At 47.0% G+C, this 24,755-nt stretch overlaps 1 protein-coding gene across 1 annotated transcript; it reads right to left on the bottom strand.

The window, feature by feature from the left end:
* Positions 1–5,567: 5,567 nt before the first annotated feature.
* LOC129382407 (uncharacterized) lies at positions 5,568–17,363 on the bottom strand. Its single transcript, XM_055066286.1, has 3 exons — positions 17,352–17,363; positions 14,187–15,490; positions 5,568–5,583 (listed from the first exon to the last, which is right to left on the bottom strand). The coding sequence occupies exons 1-3, from the start codon at positions 17,361–17,363 to the stop codon at positions 5,568–5,570; spliced, it is 1,332 nt and encodes a 443-aa protein (XP_054922261.1).
* Positions 17,364–24,755: the final 7,392 nt, after the last annotated feature.

Below are 24,755 nucleotides of genomic sequence, written 5' to 3'. Positions count from 1 at the left end.
AAATATTGTTTACAATGTTCAATAATTATTTTCTCAGAATCAGACTATGATTCTTTTTGTTTCTCAGCGATGCTTTAAAGAACAAGGTTATTTTTTCTAGATCTATTTTCAGCATCGTTTATCCGGGCAAACAGTACACTTAGTTGTGCCGTATTTTCAGTGCTTATCTCATGAAGTTTGCCCAATTCAATCTGCATGTCCTCGATACCAGCACAGCCTGTCTCAATTTTGTCTAGCCGTGCTTTAATTTCACTGAACGTTTTATCATGGTCAAACTAGCTTTTTTTTAAAGAGACTTTAGTTTTTCAAGCATTACGGTCTGCCCAGATTGCATTTCTTTCCAAACATTAAGAATCTCTTTGTCGGGGCCGGGGTTAGATTCGATATCACCAGCTAGCACGAGAAGCTTTAGCAGCATATGCGCAGAATCACACATAATGGAACAAAAGCGCCGTGGGCCCAGCAGCACAAAGAGTGCATGGTGGCTACTAGGCTTCGCGTAAAGGCAATATGAGTTCGTTACCCGCACCAGGAAGAAGCGTGGAAAGTTAGCACGGGCCATCGCTAGCTTGCTGCCGGGCCGACTGAAGGGCGCGTTGCTCGGGCGTGGCTCTTTAACAGAATTTCACGCGTGCGCAGAATGCACAGGGGAGGTTGCGGTGTTCAGATGACTGAGTGAATGCCACGATGCTTGCAGATATAGTCGACGGCCTTGTACAAAGTGCGCGGACCGCGATGTGCTGTCAATGAGCCGGTGATTTGACGCCCAGGACGGCCCCACAGGCTCCACCGCAATACGCCCGTAGACAGGAAGTTTTGCGCCTGGATTTAACCTGGTGACAGATTCTGGGCACGGGGCGCGAAAGCTGAAAGGCTCCACAAGCTGCAAGATCCAATGTCCGAGAAACTGCACCAGGAAGAAGCGTGAAACGTTAGCACGGCCATCGCTAGCTTGCTGCCGGGCCCACTCTGTATTGTAGCAACGGGCAGTCCCTGCCAATATTATCTTTGTCGCACTCTGTTCAGCGTTCGCGTGCATCCTACATGCCCAGAAGTGATCTCGTTGTGACATGCTTCTAGTACTTCACAACGAAGAGGAGTAGGAACGACGAACAAATAACTCGATCCGCTCGAAGATAAGTTCATTTTGTATAGAACTTTGTTCGTTAAGAAGACGATGACAATCCTCTTGCAAAATCCTTGGGTGCGGTCTGAGCTCGTCCGTGCGAGAAATTATACAAGCCAAGCACCTCAGGGTCGTCACGTGGCTGTTGTACATTGAATAGTATAGGTGTCGAGTAGACCAAAGCGGTCAACTTTTCATTGGAAGTACGAGCCGACTCCATGGTTGACCGAGGCTGGCAGTCAGCGTAGGTATGATGCTTCCCCGAGCTGTAGATGACTGTCCATATCAAAGTCTTGCAGTCTAAGGCTCGAACGTGCTAATCGCCCGGAAGGATCCTTAAGATTTATGAGCAAGCAGAGTGAATGATGGTCGCTGATAACTTTGAAGGGGTGACCGTACAAATATGGGCGAGATAGTATAACCTACGCTACGACGGCGACGCACTCCTTCTCAGTTGTAGAGCAGTTACCTTCAATACTTGAGAGCGCTTTGCTTACATAAGCGATCGCTCTTTTGTGTCCTCCTGGCACTGCAAAAGCACGGCTCCGAGACCAACATTGCTGGCATCAGTGTGAAGCATTGTAGAAGCCGTCTCGTCAAAGTGGGCAAGCACAGGGGGCGTTTGTAAACGGTGGTTCATCGCCCCATAAAAAAAGCAATGTCATCCCTCGTGAGGAGAGTTAACGGCGATGCAATGCGACCACAGTTTGCAATAAAGCGGCGATAATATGCGCAGAGGCCCAGGAAGCGCCAGACAGCCTTTTTATCTAAAGGTACAGGTTACTCGACGACAGCGGCTGATTTGTCGGAATCCGGGTGGACACCCGCGTGACTGAAGACATGGCCAAGGAACTGTAGCTACTCAAAGTGAAAATGACACTTCTCCGGCTTTAGGGTGAGGGTGGTGACTGGAGAAGCGCCTTAAGCCGTTCAAGATGCTCGTCAAAAGTTTCGTAACCCATTATGACATCGTCGAGATAAACTAAAGAGGTTTTCCACTTCAGCCCCGAAAGCAGGATATTCATAAGCGGTTAGAAATTAGCAGGTGCAGACCTAGGATTCCTATAGTTCATCTGGCGTGACAAAAGCAGTTTTCTCACGGTCTCTCGGGTCTACCTCAATTTGCCAATACCCGCTGTTTATGTCCATGGAAGGGAAATAACGACCGTATCGTAGCGGATACATGCCTTCTTTATCACCTGATTGATCTTTCGATAATCCACACAGAAACACAGGGTGTCGTCCTTCTTCTTGACCAAAACTACACGTGATGCCCAGGGGCTATTGGAAGGCTGGATCACATCGTCTTCAAGCATTCGGTTTACCTGCAGTTGTATCGCCTCGCGTTGTTTTAGGGCCACACGATAAGTGTTTTGTTGAATCGGTCTCGTTGCGTCCTACGTGATTAGGCGGTCCTTGGCTAGGGGCGTCCGGCAGACCATTAACGACGACGCAAATGCATTAGTGGAACTATTCCAGTAACGCAAGAAGCCGTTCTCGCTCGTGTTGCGGTAAAGTAGAGTTTACGTCAAGCACTGGTGCTGGGTCTTGCACATACGCTTTCTACTTTACTGAAAAGCATCCACTAACATCGGAAACGTCGTAAAAATGTGCTACAGTCCTCCCCTTCGTAGGTGCCGTCACTGTGTGCTAGAATTGGTTAACAATATGTACGTGCGCCGATCAGTATGATGCTTCGTGCAACGAAGACGCCGTGAGTAAATGACGGGGTTACATGGTTTGGAACTCCTTCACAATCAGACGGCACGTCACATGCCACCGGAACAAACATACATGACCGAGATGGGACGACCACGACGTTTTCTTATTAGAGAAAAATAGTTGTGTTACGGTGATACGTAGGGAATTGAACTGGGACTCTTATAAAACCTAACTCAGCGTGTTGATTATGGCGCCATATTCCCGTGGAAACTTCATTCCTATGATTAAATATTTACAACATGTTGGAAGGACGGGGGAAATGTCCACGAAAGAAGAATCTCCGATGGTGATTCTCGCAGTGCAGCTTTCAGCAGCATGAGCAGTTGGCTGCCCACAGTCCTTATATGGGTTCCCTACCAGGGCGTTTTTAGTTTGTTAAAGCGAGTGGCTAGACCTTGACTCAAGATGGAATGGTCGACACCAGTGCCGGCTAGTGCTGTCACTTGCTGTCCGTTTCAAGTTTCGAGCGTTTTAGAGTCTTGTAAAACTGTAACTTTTATGTAGTCGGTGCTTTGAAAAAGTTGCGCCGTAAGTACCCGAGCATGCGATTAGCATTGTTAATGACCTGCTGTATATGAATGGTCTAATTTAAGGTATTTGTAATGTGTATACCAACATATTTATGACACCACGAAATGTAAGGGAACATTGTTCAGATGGTAGGTGCTAGCAGTTTAATTAGATCTCGATAGGCACCTTATCTTCCATTTGTTAATATTTAATTCCATTAGCTACTTCCTGCACCAGTTATCTATATTACCCCGACCAGCTTGGAGTACTTTGCATGTTGTCTAGCATTTTCGACTAGATCGGCACCTAAATATTTTAAAGCTTAAAAACAGCTTCAGCATAAAAGAAAAAGCGTCGATCATCCTTTCTTTTCAGTAAGTGCTAAGAAACCCTCTTTGCTACCCCTGAACAGACAGTGTGCATGCCGAAAGAAAGCTGCTGAAAATGTTCCTTGAAGGGTGACCCATCAGAGAAGTGCCATTCGAGATTCATGAAGCAGGTGTCTAAGAAATCGAGTTCCTAGTTGTAATACGGAGGGCATGAATAGGAATGAATCGACAAATCGTTTTTCGGAAATACATGAATGACTTCGCCAAATAGTGTCCATCTGGCGATAGAATTGATTCAAATGAGGCTACATATTTTGGTGCTTTCAAAACCAAGATATATGTTCTTTATGACGGCCACATGTCTGGTTAGATTTAGAAAACTGATGATGTTGCTGATTCATTCTTTTTCGCACGAAGCCATTATTGGGGCTGCTGTTGTTTCCTATCAAGCATGTTGCTGCGACCCACTATGGAGGATTGACGTAGACATGCATGGTTTGTTGCAGTTTATAATGAAGAATAAATTGCGGAATTTCTAAGAACGTAGCACTGTGGAACGTAACATTGTTTGTTAAAATCAGTAAAAGCAGATCGAATGAATAATCAATAATTCAAACGTAGACAAAAGAGACAATATACAATATTAGGAGGGCATTCGGCTGGACTCTAGAAGACATTTTCGGAGAGTGGAACAAACATCCCGGTGGCTGAATCGCGGAGGACCCCAAGGGGAAGAATATTGTATTCTGTTAAGCCTAGACCAAATTTTTTAAGCGACACTTTCAATATAATTTTCTTCTTGCAGCAAAGTTACGACAAGATAGAAAGGCTGTCTTTGCCATTGGGTATTGAAAACTCTATTTCTCTGATTTGATCTGGATGCCTATGCAAAGCATATATTCTGTAAGTTCGCAAACTAAGCTCTGAATGGTTAATAAAAAAATGATTATGACATTTTTGGCAAGGCACACTTCAAGTATCAATAGACAAACTTTATTTAGCAATACCCACCCAAGTCTTGGCTAAAGCCGCAGTGGGATTGAGTCACGTGCTCAGAGGACCACAACAACAACGAAGTTTCGCTCGTCTGCTGCGTCAGCACCAGTTCTGAAAATGGAACCAGATAGGCCGACAGTTTTCTTATTTCTACCACAGATATCTGAGTTTCGTTTTTTCTTTGTTTTTCACTCCGTGAAAGCAAGTTGCGTTTCTCTATTGTGAGCATTAGGATGCTGTAACCTTCGGTACGTGAGAGCTTCGTGCTAAGCTTGTCTTTTTTCGCATAAACATCCAAAGCGAAGCCGCATATATGTTGGTTTTCACTTCCCACGTTTTTCACGCAGATAAAGCTATTCTTTGACTAGCAAGACTGCAGTCAGTAAATATTTCTTAGAGAATTGGCTGCTTTCTGCATATAATATAATAACAGGCTAAACGTCTGTTTATCACGTCTTCGTTTTAAAACCGAACTAGGCATAGAGGCTGTTCCTTTTTTTTTAGACCATACACATTTTTAGAACAATGGCTTGAGTGTAGCGAGCGTGGCGTTCTTACCGCATACGTTATTTTGCGAGGCGGACTCGTACCTTACCATGATTGTCACCATGAGTGTCGGAACACTAATGAAAAAAAAATAGCGCGTAAAGTTCTTTACGTGAACCTTTGCGGCATCTGCTTCACTGACAGCTTGGAGGCAGTCATGTTTTAGGACAACACCATTTTTTGAAACTTCCAATCTTTCATCATGAAATTTCAGCGTTAATTCAGGCACTAACGAAACCGAGTCCGCTGTAAGCGTACAAAAGGCGGCCCCGCTATCATATTAGACGGAAACGCTCCACGACGAAAAGCGTGATGATGTTTAAAACTGAACCTCATGGTCACTCGCGGCAGATGCTGAGAGAGAGAGAGACAAGAAGGAAAAGCAGTGAGGTTAACCAAGGTCAGGCCAAATTGGCCAACTGACATGTGGGGAACGGAAAACAGGGAAATAAAGATGAGAAGGTAGAAGGAGATTCATCAGCATGCACACAATCGTAAGTGAATGCTCAACCACGAGCACACACGGTGCGTTTAGCCTAGCTTGAATCTGGCGGGACGTATTCTGTCAGTATTTATCTCAAATTCTAATAAAATTAATAAGACTTGGTAACTAGCGCTGTGATATTCACGTTATAAGCGCTAAGGTATATCCAACTCATCGAAGAACTCATCTGCAAAAGCGACATGTTTGCTACGCTCATCCTGTTTTTATTAAGCATCTGGGGGGTTTAAAGAAAACCACCTGGTGAATAATTTATTCACCTCGACCAATTTTGTTTAGATGTAAAGGAGTATTGAAGAGTGCAGCCAAGAAAAAACGGGAAATTCAAGTGCGCGGGTACATCCCGCACCCTCACACACTTGAAACGCATGTGAAAGCATGAACACAGGAGTGACGACGTGGAAGAAATGAGCTAATGTCTTCATTGTGAAAAGAAAAAAAAATAAATGAAGAAGGTTAGGTACTGGTGCACTGGGATTATCACCGTGTTGGCTATGCAACTCTCGTGTTCGTTATTTCAACAGTAAAAAAAAAAAGAGGATTACGATTGTGCTTGCCAAAGAGGTCCTGCGGCTAAGTTTTTTATGCGCAACAAATGTACAGCAAATATTGCCTGCACGTGTCCCGACAAGCAAGTTTTAAACGATTTTATTTTTCTTGCTAGCATTTCCCAGTCTAAGGCTACGCAAGTTTAACAAAGATTGTGCCTAGGCCAAAGAAGGACCATTGTCGGCACGACACCTCTAGATGCCCTCCTTGTTGAGTTAAACTGTAAGAAGACTTTGTGTAGATCCGGTGTAAAGAGAATTCTCCCAAAGTTTTACATACCGCGGTCGTTATAAATACCTTGTCACATGGTTCTGTCACTGCAGGTGATGTATAATCTGATGACTGCATTTATAAGGATGCGCAGTCATGCCATATACTATACCCGCATGCGACAGACGAACAAATGGCGAGGCTGACGGAGTCAGGAGTTCGCTACCCTTTGATTGTACGTGACATCTGCAAAAGCACCGGATGCGATAAATAGAGTGAGTGCAATGACGCATCTCTCTTCTTGCTGCTAAACCGGCAACGTGAGTACCGCTCACAATGCCTCTAGGTGCACAAAACTTGGCTTACATGTGCTTTTATACGTCCAAACGCCACTGTCAAAGAAACGGTGAATTATGCTCAACGGCTGCCAATATATGAGTGTGTAACCATGTGGGGAGCATGAGCAACTTTTTCACTGAAAGTGTGTTGCCAAAACGTTCATGGGACTTTTATTTGGTTGGGTCGACATCTCTTATGGAGATGCCAGATGCGCCGTCAGGCGATTGGTGGGACAGTTCCAGCAGATAAGTGGTTTGTTGGTACATGCTCAAGTTTTGCGACTTAAAAGTCTTGTGTTTCATGAGAGATTCTGGGGAATGCTTGTAATGAGACCGCGAATAAAAAAGGTTTGCGATTGGGATTTCACAAAGATCTTCGAGTGCACTGATTATATATAAGGCATATAAATAGTAGACAGGAAAAGATATTTGCAGGAGAAATCGTTTTCCATCATTTTCACCACCTCGTAATAGTCTAAAGTGTTGTATGTGGGACAGGTATGTCGCGGTGTGGAACATTTCCGCGCCTTACAAGAAAAGCCGGATACAATCTCCTCGCTGACGAGAGGAGGACAAGCATGAGAATTTCATAATTTATGTACGTGAAGCGCGAAAAATATAGTGCAGAGAGTCTGGTAAGGCTATGTGTTAGCGAAGCATGTTAACTTGCCGAAAAAAGCTTCGTCTTTCAAGTATAAGCAATTTCATCAACATGGCAAATTACAACCCCCCCTTTCCATGAAATTTAAGGCAAGGGTTGTCATGAATACCAGAGCGAATAAATAATATCCTGGCTATGAGAAGCACAATTCTGTGGAAACAAATTAGCCACAACTTTACGATTGTTACGCAACGAAAGATGACACGGTGAATTTAACATGCATTCGCTCCTGGAGAAGAAATAATGAGAGCCCGCGGTGAATTAATGCGCATGACTGCACGACATTTCAGTCTAGCGTACTTTTTCCGTATAGCACGCTACGACGTATTGAGCAGGTTTGAGAAAGTCTTCCTTAAAGTATGGTTCTTTCGGCAGACGTCACAGCTGCCTATTTCAATATCGAAGAGCACGGCTCCAACAACTTCGCCTGCGTTCAGAATAAAGAAAATTTTCCTTAGTATTACGACGCGAGTTTATTATTGCTATTAAGTGCGGATAACATGCTGCCCATAAAGAGTGCTAGGTAATTTTTCTTTAATTTTTAGAGCATGAACACGTATACTGTGCACACGCGTTGCACGCCCGGAGAAATAAGCTCACACATCGGTTCAACATTAGTAACACAAGCACGATGCACACTTTTACACTCAACTAATCACTTCCAAACGTGCTAGTGTGCTCCGTCAGCGTGTTTACATACGAATAATTGAAATGGTGCACCTCGACCAAGTTTGAATTGTTTATGTCATCTTTCATCTTTATTCGTACAGCCGGCGCAAAGGCTGAGGAAACCTTCCGTAGTGCCCACCCCCAACCTTCCCCGTTTTCCCCATTTACACAAAACTAAACAGTGACTGAAGCGAAGCAGAGTTTTTCGCGCTTCGTGACGCAAGTGTGTTGTTTTAGTAGAAACCTTGTGGCCTGGCCCGTCTCACGATGAGTATCGACGATAATGGGATAGCATCAAATTATTATATAGCGAGATGACGTATTGCCACCGTCGAAACGAGGTATCTAAAAACATGTGCTGCAGCGGATGACTCCTGCGCGTTCCTTTAAGAACGTTCGGCGGCATCGAGCACCATAACCGCAAAACCTGGCGTGGTCTCCGAAGTCCATGGAGTGCGGGCGCATGAGAATCATCAGAAACACGAAATGCGGTAAGCGGGCTCGTTTGTCGTGCTGCTTGATGATAATTACTATTTGTTTGCATCCCTTTGAAATTACGCGGTCACAAGTAGGCGGCTAGCCAGCATGAGGGACTCTGCTACGCTATGCATTCTTCTAATTCGAGCATTCTCCTATACATCCCCCTAATCATTTTTATCTTCCTTAAAACTTCTCTACCTACATTGCCCCACTACGTATGCGTGTGATGGATGTGGCCATATTCTTCTATCCCCAGCTTTTTTTTTTTTCACTAATACTCTAAACGTCGCTTCCTTATATCGACTGTTGACCGGTTGATGGTTCCCTCCGCATTATACAAACGCTTCTGGAAGGTGTGCGTTAATTACAGGTCTTCCTTTGTGAATGCCTTCGCATTCCATAAGGATCTGGTAAATGGTCCACATATTTTTGCTGCAGCCTACACATGCCTCATTAATTTACGAATGAGCCACTCGAGCTTCAATGTTTCCTTTCCTCCAACTCTCTGCAGCCATCAAGTGACGGCGCTAAGAGCGAGGGACTTCGCTTCGTATTATCGTACAGATTTTTCCTGATACCCTGATACCTGATACGACTGGTAACCACTTACGCCCTGAGCAGGATAACCTATGCCACCCCGTAACTTAGCCTCAGTACAACTGACTTCATCAAACTCAATACCATGATCAAGAGGGCCTATTGACACGTGGACTTATCTTTTACGGGTGAACGTTTTTCACTGTTTAACGAATGTTATCGCTCTGGGCGAGACGCGCCCGCCTGAATCGGAAATTTCTCGAATGTTATTGATAGTTCTATCTGCTGTCTGTTGTCACCGAAGATTGTGCAATCTGATTTTATGTATGCGCGTCGCGAATGGTGTGGAACTTTTTGGACGACATGCAGGCACCAGCGATTACTCCTGAACCTTCGATGACTGATGCATAAAAGCCAACGCGCTTGATCCGCTGAGCAGATTTGCGACGCTCGTCGACCGTGTTCGCCGCCATTGCTGTATCTTAAGTGTAACTATCGTTTACGGGCACACCTTTGCCCAATAAGAAGTTAGTTTTGTCATTCACAGCTTTACCGCATTATTATTCACCGTCACTACGATGTGTCATCTGGTGGAGATGCTAGAGTGTTCCTGTACCGAATGCCCCCGCAAAGCCGCGATCCAAGCGCGAAGCAAAAGGAGAACACCAACGTCGACAAAGACCAGCGAGCTAGCCGTAACCAGCAAGGATTGCTACGGTAAAACGGATATCTTCTCAAGAAGACAAGAGAGATTGAGCTGAAGTCAGCAACCCCAATGGCTGCCCCAACGTCCCCCATTCTGCTTCAATATCAGGGCCCAGCGACCTTCCATGGATCATCATCTGAAGACCCCGAAACCTGGCTGGAGACCTATAGATGAATCACAACTTTCAACAACTGGGACTGTGACGACAAGCTGCGACATGCATATTTCGCCGTAGAAGACGCCGCCAGAACGTGGTTTGAGAACCGGAAGTCGACCCTGACAACGGGGGACCTGCTCCGTAGCGACTTCCTGCGGTCGTTTACCAGCGTCGTGCGCTAGGAAAGGGCCGAAACTATGCTAGAAACCCGAATACAGCTACCCAAAGAAAAGATAGCGACCTTTGCCGAGGAGATGATGCGCCTGTTCCGCCAGCCGACCCGGATATGCCTAAGAAGAAGAAAATTTGATTCCTCGTGCGCGGGGTAAAGCCAGCGGTCTTCGCCGGATTTATACGCAAGTAGCCCAGCACTGCTGCTGGATTTGTTTCCGAAGCAAGAACCATGGCGAAGACGCTCGATATGCGGACAAAACGATCTACCCACCGAAACTACACTGATATTCAAGGATGCGGCAGTGACGACATGCGAGAAACCATCAAAGCAGTCGTTCGCGAGGAACTGCAGAAGCTATTCCCAAACTCGCAGCTTCAAGTGGCCTCAATCGCCGACATCGTCAAAGAATAGGATCGGTGGTCGCTTGATGTTACTCAAGTGCAAGCGCCATCGCCGCAGCCCCAACCGGAAGCAATGACATAGGCTACCGTCGCCCGCCGCCGAATTCCCTCCTCCGCGCCAGAGACCCCGTGGCACCGCGATTCCTTCGCCGGACGCAGCCGCTGCCGCCACCTGCCGGCCAGCTAAAACGCCCCAAGGGAGACAGACATTCGCCGCCCGCTTGGCTACCATTTCGGGGAAGCTGGCCATGTGTACCGCCCATGCCCATAGCACGACTTGGGACTGCGAGGGTTCGCCATCAGCGCGCCCGTCCACAGCTTGGGGAGCGCCCTCTTGACGACGCCGACTACCTCGCCGCCGCGCAGTGGAGTTATCTACAGCCATCCCACTCACCGTCACAAGGTCGCCACCTGTCGCCGCCACGCCGACCGTACACTGGCCCTGCCCAGGGCCAGTCTGTGAGTACCCGGAAACTAAAAGTAGCAAGTGGTGGCGGTGCAGTTGCTGTTCGTCGAACTGACGAATTTTCTCCACCGCCGATGAAGACGCCGAAAAGACAATATCGACGATATATCAAAGAGACGCCACTATCCCGACGACGAATAGAAGAAAATAATACCCCGACGAGAGCAGACCTCATGACGCGATGTTCCAGCCACATGCCAACACGACGCAGCCGTCGTGCTATCGGTCCTGCTATAGAAACGATGGCCAGTCTTTCTGAGGCTTATCCTGTGTGCGGCCTTATCCCTGTTTACAACCTTTGTACCACCCAGTGATTCTGTGTTCCATGATCTATGCTTGTCGAGACAGCGCTTCTTGATTCCTGCTTCTTGCAGATATTTTTATGCTGCATTATTCACCTATTTATACTCATTATTCCTCCCGTACACGCAAATTTTGATTCACCACAAGAAACCTTGTTGATGATTTCCAAACACGTTCGGATGAAATCAGAGAACGGCATACACCCAAGCTTGATGAGATTGGCGTTCGAAAGCCTCGGAATTTGTAATTAAAGACATACTTCTGCTGAACAAGCTTTTGGTATGATCCACAAGGCTACTTGAGAATATAATTTTTGCCTAAATTGGGAACAGTCTACCTAAATCATGCCAAGGGATACCACTGATGGTTCATAGGCATTCCAACTGAACGAAATAAAAGATATGTGTAGCACCAAATGCAAGAATGATTGTCATGACGCCATGCTATCATTGGAATGAAATCCATCTTTCCCTTAAATCTGGAATCCTTTATAATTCACACTAGTAAATGCCTCATAATGGTTGCGACGTGAATTATGCATGTGGTATTTATTCCGCTTTTATTTTACTACAAGACCCGTTGACGCTTAAGCAGCAGTGAAAGCACTGAGTTGAAAGTACTTAATACTTTATATTGCCCCAGAAGTAAATTTCTCTGCGGACCGCAACATCGCACGCTAACAATTTCTGGCAGGAAACGTGAGAAAGAAGGCATACCGCGCATACGCGACTAAGGGCAGCCCTCGTGTAAAGGACGCACCACCACTTGGAAGTACAACATTTTGGGAACAATTCGAAACATCCCAGTGAGGCCGCCGCCACAGGGCCACTGTTTCTTAGTGGGGCGCGTCGTCTCGGCTGGGTTAGCAATAATTCCAGTCAGATCGGCGGTGTTTCCCCTCTAGAGATGGGGGCCCTGCTTGAGTCAGTTCTGGTCAGCGACGATGGACCGGCACCTGACTTCTTCAGGGAGTGACAAAACCGAAAGCGAAATTGTATGATAAAATAAAAAAAGTTTATATTACATCCCTTGTGCGTACATTTCCATGTGCTACAGTTGCGGAAACAGTACGAAACTTTAGCCGGCCGTCATTGGCATGATTCGTGTAAGGGCTGCAGGCAGCCAAGACACTAGAAAAAGTGCGGCTCTTGCACGAGTGCACACGGTATGACAAATGTGGGGGTGCTGTTTGCTTCGATTGTTTCATAATGAAGATAATACTGCACATCTCGTGGCCATACGTTCAAATCTACAAAAAGCTTTTACTTGGTGTACTTTAAAGTAAATACCTTCCGAATAATGCTAAATGCACTCTCCAACGCTTTACACTATAAAGGTGGGCTAGCTTACACAGAACTCGCTTTTCACCTTTCGTCACGTCCTAGGTGACCATTCATGTTCTTCAAGCGTGTTTCGTCGCTTCAAACGGCACATATCATTTCAGTTTATTGCAGTCGAAAAGGTGTTTATTAGTCACCAGCGCTTGGGCCGACCTTTAGAGCAGGGAACAGACTTTGAGCACGAGCGACATTTCCCGAGAAAACGAGGAAAGCGCTGGAGAGGATGGCCCACTATAGAGTTGCTCTTCTTCGCAACACCGTATATTGCTTCACAGTTCTGTCCTATAACATTAATCCATTATGAAATCGAGGGTTCGACGGAAGCCCGTCTGGTCGGGATGAAGCATTGAAGAAGTAAAACGAAGGACACCGACCAACATAGAAGTGCTAAAAAATGAAAAAATCTAAAAGACGTTTCGGCTTCGCTACGGAAGCCTTGTTCACAATGGGATGACGGAAGGTTCATGGAAGCTTATGTATGCTTTAGAACGTGACGTAAGCAGCGCGTGTATGACGGGGGGAGGGTTCCCTCATTTCGATTAAGCGTGTGACATGTTTTTTGTATCTCCAGTGATTCCAGATACAGAAGCGATTTTTGGTTTCTTTCTTGGCCGATAATTCTCGCGTGATCCCAGTCGATATTGTGGCCCGTTGCATCCGTGTGCTCGGCAAGGGCATTCGACACTGTGCGCTTCTTTTCGACATCTTTCTGATGCTGCCTCAGTCTCTGTTTGAAGTTGCCCGATTCACCGATGTATGCGTAGTCGCAATCTGCGCAGGGTATCTTATAGACCACGTCGGGAAACGATTCTCTCGGAAGCCTGTCCTTACCGCCGACGAGCACTTGCCTCAGCTTACATACGGGCACGTGCGCCACCTCAACGCCATAACTGCGTAGAACGCGAGACAATGTTTCGCTTATCCCTGGAACGTAAGGTATGGCGACACGCTTTCTTGGTCGGGGATTTGTCGGACGAGCTGGATTGGACAGACGGCGCTCCACAGCAGTCAAAAAGGATGTGGGGTAGCCGCTTGCCGAGAGATCACCTCGCACGTCGTCCAAGTCAGTGGAACGGCTTTCTGCTGTGGTGCAAATGCGGTTCGTACGGTTGAGCAGTGAGGCAGCAACCGATCTTTTGTGAGCGTCTGGATGAATGTCCTTACGGTACACGCTGAACGAGAGCCGTCCATCGCGTCTGGTGACAAGTACATCTAGAAAAGGGAGTCTGCTGTCAACCTCTGTCTCAACTGTGAATTGGATGGCCTTTTCTTAACTGTTTAGGGGCGCAGTGAACGAATCCAAAGCGCTGCGCCGAATCAGACAGAAACAGTCGTCCCCATAGCGCAGAAAAACTTTTGGCTTAGGGCTGAAGGACGCGAGAGCACGCCTTTCCAAACATTCCATCGTAAGATTGGCAGCAGTAACAGAGAGGGATGCCCCCATTGCCGTACCGTGGACTTGCCTGTAGAAGACCTTGTCGAAACAGAAGTACGTGTTCCCAAGGCAAAAACAGAGGAGCCTCTTCAGGTCGGGAACGTCAATGGGCGACCTGTCTGGCAAGGTCCTGTCAGATTCCAGAGCAGAGGTGCATGCTTCCACAGCCAAGTCAGTCGGAATTGAGGTAAACAGTGATACCACGTCGAACGAAACCATCACCTCGTCGTCGTCTAGAGACACGTCACGAACTTTTTCAATAAAGTCACAGGAGTTGCTCACGTGCGTGCAGCTCTTCCCGACGAGTGGAGCCAGAAGCTGGTGCAGGTATGCGGACAATTTGTAGAGAGGGGAGCGAGTGTAGTCGATGATTGGACGTAGGGAGACGTTAGGCTTATGAACCTTTGGCAGGCCATAAAGTGCAGGTGCAGCACCGTTATGACAGAGAAGCTTGAAATACAAAGACTTGCGCTCGGGAGCTACGAAGCGGAACACGTCAGCCAGGAGAGTCTGGAAGTCCCTCTGAACCTTCAAGGTCGGGTCCCGAGTGAGCCGGACGTAAGTGTCCTGGTCATTAAGCAGAGCCAACATCTTGTTTTTGTAGACAGCCGTGTCAATTAGCACTGTTGCATTCCCCTTGTCGGCGGGAAGGATCACGATTGCAGTGTTCGCCTGAAGACGCTTGACAGCTTTTCGTTCCTCAGCGGAAAGAGGGGAAACAAACGTCCTCCGGTGCAGACCAGAAAGGACACCAATGGCGCGGGTGCGAGCCTCGTCACGGCGGGACGGGTCAACTTGGTTAACCGCGCACTCCACCGCACACACAACCTTTCGCACGTCAGGTGCAGGTGCAACATTGAAATTCAGACCTAGCTCTAGGACCGAGGCCTCGGCTGGGTCGACGCTGTGCGAAGAAAGGTTGTATACCGTAGTTCGTCGGTTGTACGGCCGGTATGGTCTGGTAGATTCCGAAAGTCTGTCAAGCTTGACACTGTGCACCAACCCCGCATGACGGGCACGCATGTTGGCTTCAAAGTTGGCGTGCAGCTGGATACTTGCAAAATGATCTGGACAGTGGTCTTCCAGGCGGCGACGTGCAAAAGATGCCTCGTTTTCAAGCTTCCTAATACTGTCACGACAGTCCTGTATCCTTGCTTGAAGCAACAGCCTCTCAGTCTTTGCAACGACGCTGTAGCCAAACTTGGAAGGTACTGGCCTGTTAAGGTGCAATGAGCGCGGGATGAGGCCCCGTGCTTTGCAGGCAAGGTTGAACTCCAGGTGTCCATGAAACCTGGAGTTCGGCGCAGCGCTTTGGATTCGTTCACTGCGCACCTAAACAGTGAAGAAAAGGCCATCCAATTCACAGTTGAGACAGAGGTCGACAGCAAACTCCCTTTTCTAGATGTACTTGTCACCAGACGCGATGGACGGCTCTCGTACCAACTAGCTCGCACCCAAACTCTTCTGAGTCTCTCCAATGCTATTCACAGCGTGTTTACAGAAGCTATTCACAGGCCTGGATTGGGAAGAATTGGGGATAAGAGTTAATGGAGAATACCTTAGTAACTTGCGATTCACTGATGATATTGCCTTGCTTAGTAACTCAGGGGACCAATTGCAATGAATGCTCACTGACCTGGAGAGACAAAGCAGAAGGGTGGGTCTAAAAATTAATCTTTAGAAAACTAAAGTAATGTTTAACAGTACCGGAAGAGAAGAGCAGTTTACGATAGGTAGCGAGGCACTGGAAATGGTAAGGGAATACCTCTACTTGGGACAGGTAGTGACCGCGGATACGGATCATGAGACTGAAATAATCAGAAAAATAAGAATGTACTGTGGTGCTTTTGGCAGGCATTCTCAGATGATGAACAGCAGGTTGTCATTATCCCTCAAGAGAAAAGTGTATAACAGCTGTGTCTTACCAGTACTCACGTACGGGGCAGAGACCTGGAGGCTTAGGAAGGGAGTTCTACTTAAATTGAGGACGACGCAACGAGCTATGGAAAGAAGAATGATGGGTGTAACGTTAAGGGATAAGAAAAGAGCAGATTGGGTGGGGGAACAAACGCGAGTTAATGACATCTTAGTTGAAATCAAGAAAAAGAAATAGACTTGGGAATGACATGTAAAGAGGAGGGAAGATAACCGATGGTCATTAAGGGTGATGGACTGGATTCCAAGGGAACGGAAATGTAGCAGGGGGTGGCAGAAAGTTAGTTGGGCGGATAAGATTCAGAAGTTTGCAGGGACAACATTGCCACAATTAGTACATGACTGGGGTAGTTGGAGAAGCATGGGAGAGGCCTTTGCCCTGCTATAGGCGTAACCAGGCTGATGATGATGATGAAATCTAAGTACACAGGTGTTTTCGCATTTGGCCCCCACGGAAAGGCCGCCGCTATGGCCGGGTCTCAATCCCGCGACCTCGTACTTAGTAGCCCAACGCCGTAGCCAATAATCAACCATGGCGGGTTATTGACATTAATATGTAGCATTGATTGTTTATTGCGACAGCAACTATATACACACTTAAGGCCCATTTCTGCCGTCCCCGTCGCCGTGAGGTTTTGTATGAAATCTGGTTCAGTTTCAGTTTCACTTTATTTCTTTAATAAGTGCATACGTGCTTACATGCGTATACAGGAGGTCCCAGAGCATGTGGCTGAAAGGAGTCCTCCTGTGAGAAAATATATACATTTGCTCAAATCTACGGCATAAAAAAACAATATAGTACTTACTAAGTGGAAAATTTTGCAATGTAAATGTAGTACAAACTCCTAATAATACAAAGTCAATAAGTATTCGTAGAATTGAAACAGTAGTTATGGCATTCGCTACAGAACCAACCAAATATACTTATAACAGCTACAAATGAAAAAAAAAGTAGAAAGAAGGAACACCGAAATATAAATGAGCAGAAATGAAGTGAATAGCTTAGATATGTGGGTTATTTTGGCTATCTAGTACAAAAGTGAATATAGTTTTTTTGAAGAAACCTGAAGACGAAGAGTGCTTGACATCTAGCGGGAGGCTGTTTCGAGTAAATAATGCTGCGAAACATCCAGATTATTTTCCATAATTAGTATATATTAGTGGCAGTACGTAGTTGTTAGTTGCAATTCTTGTGCGGTTTAAGTTAACCAAAATAGCTTAAGAAAATATATCTACTGGGGGAGGGATTACGTCTTACCTTAAATACCATCACGGCTAACTTATATTTAACAAGTCTATTTACAGAAAGTATTCCGTGGTTGTGAAGCATATGAGAAGCACTGCTGTCACGGGCGATAAAACCGCTGGCGCGTGCCGTTGGCTGTATGTGCGAGTGAAAGCGTGCGAGAGGCAGCCGGCGAGCACGGTTCAATCTCGCGTGCGCGAGCGACGAACACGTCCGAATTCGTGTCCTCTCCAGTCGCGCGCTAGGCAAAAATAAAATTAAATTGCAGGGTTTTGCGTGCCAAAACCATTTTCTGATTATGAGGCACGCCGTAGTGGGGGACTCCGGAAATTTGGACCACCTGGGGTCATTAACGTGCGCCTAAATCTAAGTACACGGGTGTTTTCGCCTTTCGCTCGCATCGAAATGTGGCTGCCGGGGCCGGGATTGGATCCCGCGTCCTCGTGCTTAGCGGCCCAACACCATAGCCACTAAGCAACCACGGCGGGCCCCGCGAGGCAACGGGGCTCAGGCAGCGCCATCTAGATTTTTCAAGGCCTCCGCACTCCCGTCTTTCGTGGCTGTGACGTCACTACACAAGCGGGCCTGGCTTTCTCGGCTTTCCGACAGGTGGCACTGACGGTCAACAGCGCGTTTTTTTTTTCTTTCGACCTTTGTTGACCAGCGCATGTGCACGGTTACGCTTGGATGTTGTATTTCTTGAACTGTTTTGTGATCATAGTGCAGCACATCGCGTGCAGACTGCACGAATAGTCTTTTAAGTGAAGTGGTGGTGTGGGGAAGTTTCCAAACAACGTTGACACTGCTCGTAAAGCCGACGACCAGGCTGGAATCAGTGCGTTAGGCCTAAGCCTGCGGTGTGATACGAAGGTCTGCAAGGTTTCTGCGTGCGTCGAGAGCAGCGATGGGTCGGTGCTGCGTACCCAACTGCCGCGGAAATTACGATAAGGGTCCTGAAGTTAGACTCTTTTCGTTGCCGCGTGATGCTGCCCGCAGAAAGCAGTGGGTGAGAGCCATCCGTCGTGACGTCGTCGACATCGGCACCTTACGCGATCCCAAGGTATGTAGTACATCCACATGTTCTCTTCCGTAGGCGCCAAGTTTTAAAGCAATGTCTATCGTTTCTTGAATCAATGCATTTTTTTTACGGAGACATTTTGTTTATTCTGTAAAAATGGTGAAAAAGATTTCCTGTGGTTCCTGTGCTGCCTGCTAGCTTCTTGCTGAAATCGAGTTGAGCTAGTGGCATATTAATGAAATAGAGTTGGCTTCTGTTTGCATTTCTGGTAGAAATATTGGAATTTCGTATTTAATGTTTTGGCGAGTCACTTGTGCCTTCTGTACTCGTCTGGAGTGCTTCTTGATGCTGAACCTCTGATCTTACACTTGACACGGCCCTTCTTGACTACTATTTGATGACGAATCTATACGGTGCGTTATATATGAAAACAAAAATGCCGGTAGAGATGGTGAACGAACCCAAATCTTAATAATTCATCTTTTCTTTTGCTGTGAAGGTTTGCGAGCTACATTTCAAGCCAGAGTTTCTCGAGACCACCTCTAGCTATACAGCTTCTAATGGGAGGACAGTGGAAGCACCAATGGGACTTACACGTCTGAAACAAGAGGCTGTGCCAACCATTTTCCCCAATAGCCCTGCCTACCCATCACACTTTGCTCCAGTGCGTGATGCACCGGAAGACAAACGAAGCCGCCTGGAAGCATCCCATCTGTATGAAGCCGTGCAGTTATCACTGGCAGCATATGCTGAAGAAGAGCACAGGAACAAGCTGGCGTCATATAATGATCTGCTTTCACGGCTTCCAGATGTTCAGGTGTGCGATTTCTGGATGGTGAAGACTGTTCAAAACGCTGTGTTTTTCGTGCACATTGCATGTGACTCAGGAGAACTAGAGGTGGGGCGCTCTGTTATAGTGAGTGACCTTATGAAGGTTACGGCCTTCTGGAGGAAGGCAAAACTCTCTTCTGATGATGTAACTATGCCTAGCAAGCTAGATAATATGTGCACTCTTGAGTCTGTGTTAGAAAGTGTAAAAATGTTCAAAGCACCATCTGTATGTCACGCAGATGAAAAAGTGAAAGCGTCTTTTCAGCTAGTGTGCTCACTTCTCGATGACATTGCGAGCGAGCATCTTTTGCCACAAGAACAGTTAGAGACAGATAAATTTTTAACGGAACAGTTGCGCTTGCTCCTTAAGGATAAAAGTGCTTTGAGGTATCCAGCAGAGCTTATGATATTTTCAAGCATCCTTTATACGATTTCCCCACATGCCTATAGGTTCGTCGGCAGTACTAGCAAAATGACTTTGCCACACCCTTCTACAGTGATGAGGATTTGTGGCGAGTATCGTGCTAGTCCTGCGCACGAACAGACAGATGAACATTTCTTGAACTACATCAAAAGAAAGGACAAATCATCTAAAGCAACATAAGAAAGTCGTCATTCTCATGATGGACGAAATTCACTTGACGCAGTGCTTTAATTACAAAGGTGGCTCATTGACTGGCACAGCAGCAAACTGTTCTGATGCAGCAAAAACTGCTCATGTTTTCATGATTCAGAGTTTGCTATCAGGGCACAAGGATGTTGCACATATCTTGCCTGTTTTAGTATCGAAGCAAGGCAGTTGCACGATGTCCTCAAAAAAGTTATCTTGGAGCTTGAGAAGGCAGGACTCACAGTTATTGCTGTCATAACAAACAACAATGCAATAAACAGAAAAGTGATGTCCATGTTTTCGCCGCATAACAGGTTGGATATTGTTTACCCTCACCCTGCTGACAAATCTGGGCCCCTATATTATGTAGTGGATCCTGTTCATTTACTAAAATGTGTGAGGAACAATTGGCTTAATCAGAAAAATCCTGGAACATGCATTTTCTTTCCGGAGTTTTCAAGTGCATCATCATTAGTTCGCATTAATGGAACTTCCTTTAAGGCACTCCGTGACATACATGAATTTAAAAGAAAAAGGCTATCAAAGTTTGGCTATGGGCTTACATACAAAGCTCTCCACCCATACAACATAGAAAAACAGAACGTAAAACTAGCACTGAAAGTTTTCAATCCATTCGTTATTGAAGCCCTGAAGTCACTTGGAGCAAAACTTGGCCTGTCCTATGCTGAAGGAACGGCAGACTTTATCAGTGTGATACTAAAGTGGTGGCACATTGTCAACGTAAAAACGCCTAAGAAAGGCCGTCGGCTAAGATGTCCCTATCAAGAACCAGTGACGAGCTTGTATGGTGTGCAAGTGCAGTTCCTGAGTTCTTTTGTCAGCTCGTTAGATGTATGGAAAGAGGTGAAAATGGACACCGGTGCTCTGACAACTGATACGCATGCTACACTCAGGCTCACAACTTATTCCCTAATTGAGGTCTGCCGCTATTGCATTCACGAGCTTCACTTGGAGTATGTCTTGCTTGGCAAATTGCAAACTGACAGCCTCGAAGAAAGGTTTGGAAGATACCGTCGCCTCTGTGGGACAAACTATCATGTCTCCATACAGCAAATATATGAGGCGGAAGCGAAGCTAAGGCTGCAAGACTCGCTTATCTTCCCTGAAATGAGAGACATGTGGAAATCTAGCAGCAAAACCTTACTGCACAGGAAAGAGAAATGGAGCTGGATCGCAACATAATAATTGAGAACCTCTCCCGGGGTGGTTTGAAGTTCCCGAGGCCTGTAGTCATAGATGCCGTGCTGCAAATGCAACTAGTTCTTGAGAAATTGAGTACACAAGAAAATGTGCAGTTTCATGCTTCCAGACATCAAAGGGTATTGCTGATTAGTTTGACACAAGAAGTAATAGACGATGAAGGATTCGATATCTGTTCTCAAGGTCATCATCCTGATGATGTCTATCAAAATATACTGTGGGCAGCAGCGAACACATTGCTTAAAAATTATGTCCCAATGAAGACAGACCTCTTAAACACTGAACTGTCAAAAAAGAAACAGCAAAGAAAGCTCAAAATACTTTTGTAATGCAGACCAGCTGCAGACAGGTTCTTTGGTTCAAGGATTTGTTTGTATTGTTTGTAGTCAGTGTATTGTAGTGTGTCTATACAGTGTTTGTTAGGACTCCCTTTTTTTCTTTAGTGTGCATTTGAAGTAAATCTGTCAGGGTATTGTTCAGTGTTTTTTTTTCTTTTAATCAGTTCTAGTATTGGAAAATAAACCTTTTTTCCTTAATGCTACTGTCGCCCACTCTCTTGCTTGCATGACAGCATGACACTGTTAAATAATGGTTTTAACCACGGGCCTTTAAATGGAACTTCATGTTGGTATGAGAAATAAATTGACACTAAATGCTGGTCGTGCATTGAAATTCTTGGACGCTCCCATATCACTTCGGTTCAAAGGCGAACGGGCAGTAGCAAGCAGGCGCACTCCGGCGGGGTCGGGCAAGGTACGTAACGTCACGGACGGAGCGCGCAGGCCTTGAAAAAATTCTAGGTGGCTTTGGCTCAGGCGAGGAAGGAGGGGCGTTCTTCTCCGGCGGCTGCTGGTACGCCTCGATGTCCTCCTCGCCCGCCACTCCGTACAGAGTGGAGACATCCGCGGACTCTGCTGCGCCTAGTGTTCTAGAAGATAAGGGTAGTGTGTTCACTGCGGAACAGCGGCCTCGGGGACAAGTGAAGCCGCCTATGTGGACTTCAAAACTGAGCTATACATTGAAATCGACAGTGCGACGCCTGCTGCTCAAAGGGAAAGCGCATATTGCTGCACATGCAAAGAAGAGACGCCGAAAACGTGCACAGCGAGCACCATGGCCGTCGAAGCAGCAACAGAAAGGGCGCGGTCGCAGACCCTACACTTATGTCCATGGTACGACGCCGCTCTACAAGACAGCTCAGGCGCGGTTCATGAATTCACGCGCCAGGCAGTTGGCCCGCTCGTTAGGGTTGGAAACCGCTTGGTTAGTTACATCGTTAACGTGGGCCGGGAACCGCGCATTGCTATGACCTCCACTTTTTTTGGCCCGTAGTACTACGAAAGGATCTGTTGACGATGCCGGCTGCGTGTTTGGAAACTAGAGTGGACGAGAAAGTCCTGACCGCCGTGCGCGTGTCGGAGAAAATGGTGGTCGGGCCTTTTGCGGCTTCAAGAGCCAAAGCTATCGCAGTTTCCTCCGCCTAGTTCGCGTGTTTAGTGTAGATAGATGGACGCTGGTAAGTGCTCCGCGCGCGTCGACGACCGAGATTGAAAAGCTGTCTTCGCTGCCGTATTTGGCGGCGTCGACGAAGAATGTATCTGCTCAGTAAGGAACCATTCGTTGAAGGATGGTTCTAGCACGTGCTCTTGTGAGACCTTCGTTCTATATCGGGTGGATGTTCCTCGGTGCGGGTCTACTTTTATACCCTCACGGGCTAATTGAGACAGGGGGTATCTGTCGAGCAGTGCCTGTATAGGGAGTATACCAGCTTCATCAAGAATCGTACTGCCCGGCTTAATGCAAGGTTTTTTTTATCAGCCTAGCATTGCACAAGCAGTGTCACCTCGATGAAGCTCACCATTTCATTTCAGTAACTTTAATCATGCCGCAAAGCATCTCGTCTCCTTCTTTTTTCACGAGATATACCATCCAGATTTTAAAAGTCAGTGGGCCTCTTAAATTTTGCAGTCATAGACTGTTCGCAAACAGTCCATGGCTTCCGCTTTGACTAGCCCTCACAGAAGGACACACCACAGTCACGCGATGCAGCTGTGGAGGACTGCCCGAGGTTCCCCTCGAAAGCACCGTGACTGGAGTCATCTGCTCGTTGCTGCTCGTAGGTCGCATCCCTACTCAGCGGATTCATTATTGTGGCCTCCGAGGTAGTCCAGCCGTGGAGGTCACGTCGTTGACACTACCATAGCAGTTGCATAGTGCAATCGCAGCCTGAGCGCACAGAACGTGCTCCCAAAGCGTACTTTTACGTCGCGTCTTCTTGTCGTTTAATTGTTGTAATTAATATATATCATTACCTTTTAGGAAAATCGCGATCTTTCCACGTCGCTGTTCACAAAGAATACACCCACCGATATTCTCAGAGCTTATGAGACCGTTTACAAAGCGCCCGACGGGTATCTGGCACAGGACGCGTGTACACTGTCTACTAATGCTGTACGTCAATCGCAAATGCTCGAACTTTGCAGCAGATGTGATAATCGGCGAAGATCCGATTGTGTACAAAGCCAGCTACCAGCGTGAAACTGCCACATGTGATATGGTATGATTCCTGGCACACCAGCTTGAAAACCAGCTTGAATTTGAAAAGCGAAGTCCACCTGTTTAAAAGACATATATCGATGAGCATGACAGATTCAGCGAAATGCATTGTTGGAATCTCAGCGCTGACACCCGTTGTTGCAAATGGGTCGCGAGCCCCAAGGGTAGCGTTGGCCTGGCGGCCTGGGGCACAACTGGAAGCATCCGAAGGTGCTGGCAAAGGATGAGTCGACTGCTAACAGAACAACTTGTTTATGCTAGCATCGCAAAAGAGCGGGCGGTCAGGTCGACCGAAGTGGAGAGACGGGAGAGCACGTTACTCGACAGAAGAAATCGGAGCCTCTCCTGGCGTCCGGGGGCAGCTGCTCTTATACTCTCGGAGTTGAGGGCAAGAAGGAACGCCTCGATAGAGGCGCACGTGACGGGGCACGGACACACTGAGAGACAGGTTGAGACGAGTGTAGTGACGCATCCGCCGGGCCGGCGCCGGTCAAGCCTCCTCGCTTCACACTTGGGGAGCTCCTCTCCCCGGCTGCCACGCTTTGACAAGCGTGGGCACCAACATGCACACACACACACACGCACACTTGAAAACACGTGGCATTGAAACATGCCTGGACGCGCTTGGCGCGGAGGCGTATCGGCGGCGCTGAACGGGCCAAAATGTCCGCCGCTTTGAACGAAGCCCCGGCGTCCGTTGCATCCGCGCCGGCTATACCGCGCGTCGTAGGCGAAACGTAACAGACCGCCCCGCCGGGGGAAGAAGATCCCGATGGTCAGGGGACTGCATCCGCTGTCCGGAGGGATGTCGCTCGATGATGCTCATAACCGAAGTCGGGCGTCCTTGGGCGTTTCTTGAGCGCAGCGCACAGAGAAGGCCTCGTTCTCTCGTTCAGGTTCACACAGGACACTGCAAAGTGACTTCGGGAGAGTTGACATTTTTGTTCTCGTTCCCGGCAAGCGTTAGAACTACGCCGAAACTCACAAAACAACCCTCACCAAGTCCTGCCAGGCTCTTTCCCCTTTTATACCACTGCCTAGTTCCTTACAGTAGTCTAGCAGCACTCAGAACGCGTCCACAAATTGGAAAATTGCACTAGAAAGCACGTCATCACTTTGAAACACTAAACAAAAGCAATATGTTAAAAATCCTGCCTCAGGAAGAAAAACATCAGTAACA

Source organism: Dermacentor andersoni, chromosome 6 (genome assembly GCF_023375885.2).
Source record: "Dermacentor andersoni chromosome 6, qqDerAnde1_hic_scaffold, whole genome shotgun sequence".
NCBI lineage: Eukaryota > Metazoa > Arthropoda > Arachnida > Ixodida > Ixodidae > Dermacentor > Dermacentor andersoni.
Note: the sequence above shows the minus strand (reverse complement) of the source record. Positions and strands in the feature narration are given on the sequence as shown.